This window comes from Austrofundulus limnaeus, unplaced genomic scaffold (genome assembly GCF_001266775.1).
Source record: "Austrofundulus limnaeus strain Quisiro unplaced genomic scaffold, Austrofundulus_limnaeus-1.0 Scaffold1858, whole genome shotgun sequence".
NCBI classification, from domain to species: domain Eukaryota; kingdom Metazoa; phylum Chordata; class Actinopteri; order Cyprinodontiformes; family Rivulidae; genus Austrofundulus; species Austrofundulus limnaeus.
Window position 1 is genome coordinate 30,127 of NW_013954260.1, and position 2,586 is coordinate 32,712.

At 45.8% G+C, this 2,586-nt stretch overlaps 1 protein-coding gene across 1 annotated transcript; it reads left to right on the forward strand.

Annotated features, from left to right (window-relative positions):
- The first annotated feature begins 500 nt into the window (after nucleotides 1-500).
- On the forward strand, nucleotides 501-1,759 carry prmt6 (protein arginine methyltransferase 6). Its single transcript, XM_014033825.1, has one exon. The coding sequence runs from the start codon at nucleotides 623-625 to the stop codon at nucleotides 1,685-1,687; it is 1,065 nt and encodes a 354-aa protein (XP_013889279.1). The 5' UTR covers nucleotides 501-622; the 3' UTR covers nucleotides 1,688-1,759.
- Nucleotides 1,760-2,586: the final 827 nt, after the last annotated feature.

The following is a 2,586-nucleotide window of genomic DNA, read 5'->3' on the forward strand; positions in this document are numbered from 1 at the left end:
GTAAAAAAAATTTTTTTTTACACCAAAATAATTTAGGGGGGCTTTAAAGTATTTTAGGGGGGCTCTAGCCCCCCTAAAATAGGCCTAGTGACACCACTGGTAAGCATAAATATGTACCATTCTGACATTGTACACAGTCCATCACAGCTACACGCTGTTAGAAATAAAAGTTTTTTGGTTTTTTGAAGTCACCTCCTAATAAATGTCATTTTGGAAAATCTAACTGCTCACATTTACATAATACTTTTACTACTTAAGAACAAAAAAAACATCAGCAACTTTTAAGACTTTTACTCAAGTAATATTCTTAAAGAAGACTTTAACTTTTACCAAAATATTTTTATGATAAGATGTTTGTACTTTTACTCAAGTATGACTTTGAGGTACTTTATACAACAATGAACGTAAGGTTTTTAAAAGTCTTTTTTCTCTTCAGCTGCTACATTTTTCTCTAAGAACTCAAATTTCCCACTTTTCACCTGACCTTAAACGCACCTGACGCGTCGTGTTTATGGGAGTTGTAGTTCACGCGACGTTAGCGCGCTGTTAGCAGGCGCTGTAAAAAACTACAAATCCCAGTTGTGTTAACGCGGAAGTGAAGAAAGAAAACATTAGAAACAAGATGTCTCGCGCTGCTGGGAAGAAGAGAAAATTAGATAAAAGTCGTCAGGAGAGGCTTTATTTCGACAGCTACTCCGATGTGACGATCCACGAAGAGATGATAGCGGACCACGTCCGGACCAGCGCCTACCGGACCGCCATCTTCAGGAACAGCGAGCTGATCCGGGYCAAAGTGGTTCTGGACGTGGGAGCGGGAACCGGCGTTCTGAGCATCTTCTGCGCGCAGGCCGGCGCGAGGAGGGTGTTCGCCGTGGAGGCCTGCTCCATAGCCGAGCAGGCGGAGAGGATCGTGGCCCAGAACCAGGTGCAGGACCGGGTGGAGGTCATCCGGGGCACGGTGGAGGCCGCGGACCTGCCGGAGCAGGTGGACGTGATCGTGAGCGAGTGGATGGGCTACGCGCTGCTGCACGAGTCCATGCTGACGTCGGTGSTGCACGCGCGGGACCGCTGGCTGAAGCCCGGCGGCCTGATCCTGCCGAACCGGGCCGAGCTGTACATCGCTCCGGTCAGCGACCCGGTGGCGGAGGAGCGCCTGGACTTCTGGTTCACCGTGAAGGAGCAGCACGGGGTGGACATGTCCTGCATGGCCGACTTCGCCCGGAAGTGCATCAAGAACTCGGACGTGAACGTGAGCGCGGTGGCCGGGGAGGACGTGCTGTCCCACCCGGCCCGGTTCGCCGAGCTGGACCTGCGCTCGGTGACCGCGGAGGAGRTGCGGTCGGTGCGCGGCGCGTTCCGGTGCCAGGCGTTCGGCGCGGCGGCCGTGAACGCGCTCTGCGTGTACTTCACGGTCAGCTTCCCGTGCGCGGACGGTCCGCAGCCGCTGGTCCTGTCCACGTCCCCCTTCCAACCGGAGACCCACTGGAAGCAGGCCGTGCTGTACCTGGACGCCCCGGTGCCGGTGGTCCAGGACACTCCGGTGTGCGGGGAGGTCCACATGTTCCCGTCAGAGGACAGCGCGAGACACGTGTGTGTGCACGTGGACTACAGCATCGGAGGGCAGAGGAGACAGTCCAAGACCTTCTCCATCCCGGACTGGACCTCTGATGCTCACACACACTCTTAATGTTTATAAAACTTTACATTTAATAACTGTCAGAGTTTTAAATAAAGGATGACTCTCAGCTACCACCCAGCTGCACTGCAGCATCAGTTCACTGACAAAAACTAAGATTATCAGGGTGGCTTTTTGTGTTCCACTGATTCCAACTAGAAAATAAGTTTTACTTTGTAAACACAGTTTGAAAGCTTATCGCTGAAAATGTGAGTTAAATTAGAGCCGCTGATTTTAGCTGAAAGGAAAACACGAAAAAAAAAACAAGAAATTGTGTCAAAAATCTGAATTATTGAACAGAAATGTCGCTAAAACCAGCAGACATGTAAGCAAAACAGTTTAAAAAGCAGAAAAAAGTTGCAAGAAACAACAAAATGTGAATTTAACAAATGAAAACAGCTGAAACTTTGACTTAAGAACTAAAACAGAAAAAAAACTGCTAATGTTTGACATTAAAATAAAAAATCATTTCACCAGTTCAGAGAGAACAAAGAGGTCACGTTAGAAAAGTAAAAAGGTGCAGTTTGTTGTAAATTAGCTAAAACAGATGAAATTAGCAGAAAAAAGAGCTAAAATATACAAAAATATAAAGCAGTAAGAAACAGGCTGAATTATCACGAAAAGGTTCATTTAAGGTTAAAAGTTCAAATTAACTAAAACTAACAAAAACTGCTGAAACCAAAAGTGTCTGAAATGAGCAAAGAAACAAAATGATCATGATTGATTATTTAAACAGCAAGAAGCTAAAATTATAACAAAAACTTTGACTTAAAAGTTTAAATTGGCTAAACTTTCAACAAACGGCTGAAATTAGCAGAAATAAAAATAAAAAGCTTCAGTTAGAATGAAGCTGAAAAAAAGTCCAAACAGTTGAAATTACAGACAAATGGTGAAGTCATGATGGCTAAAAC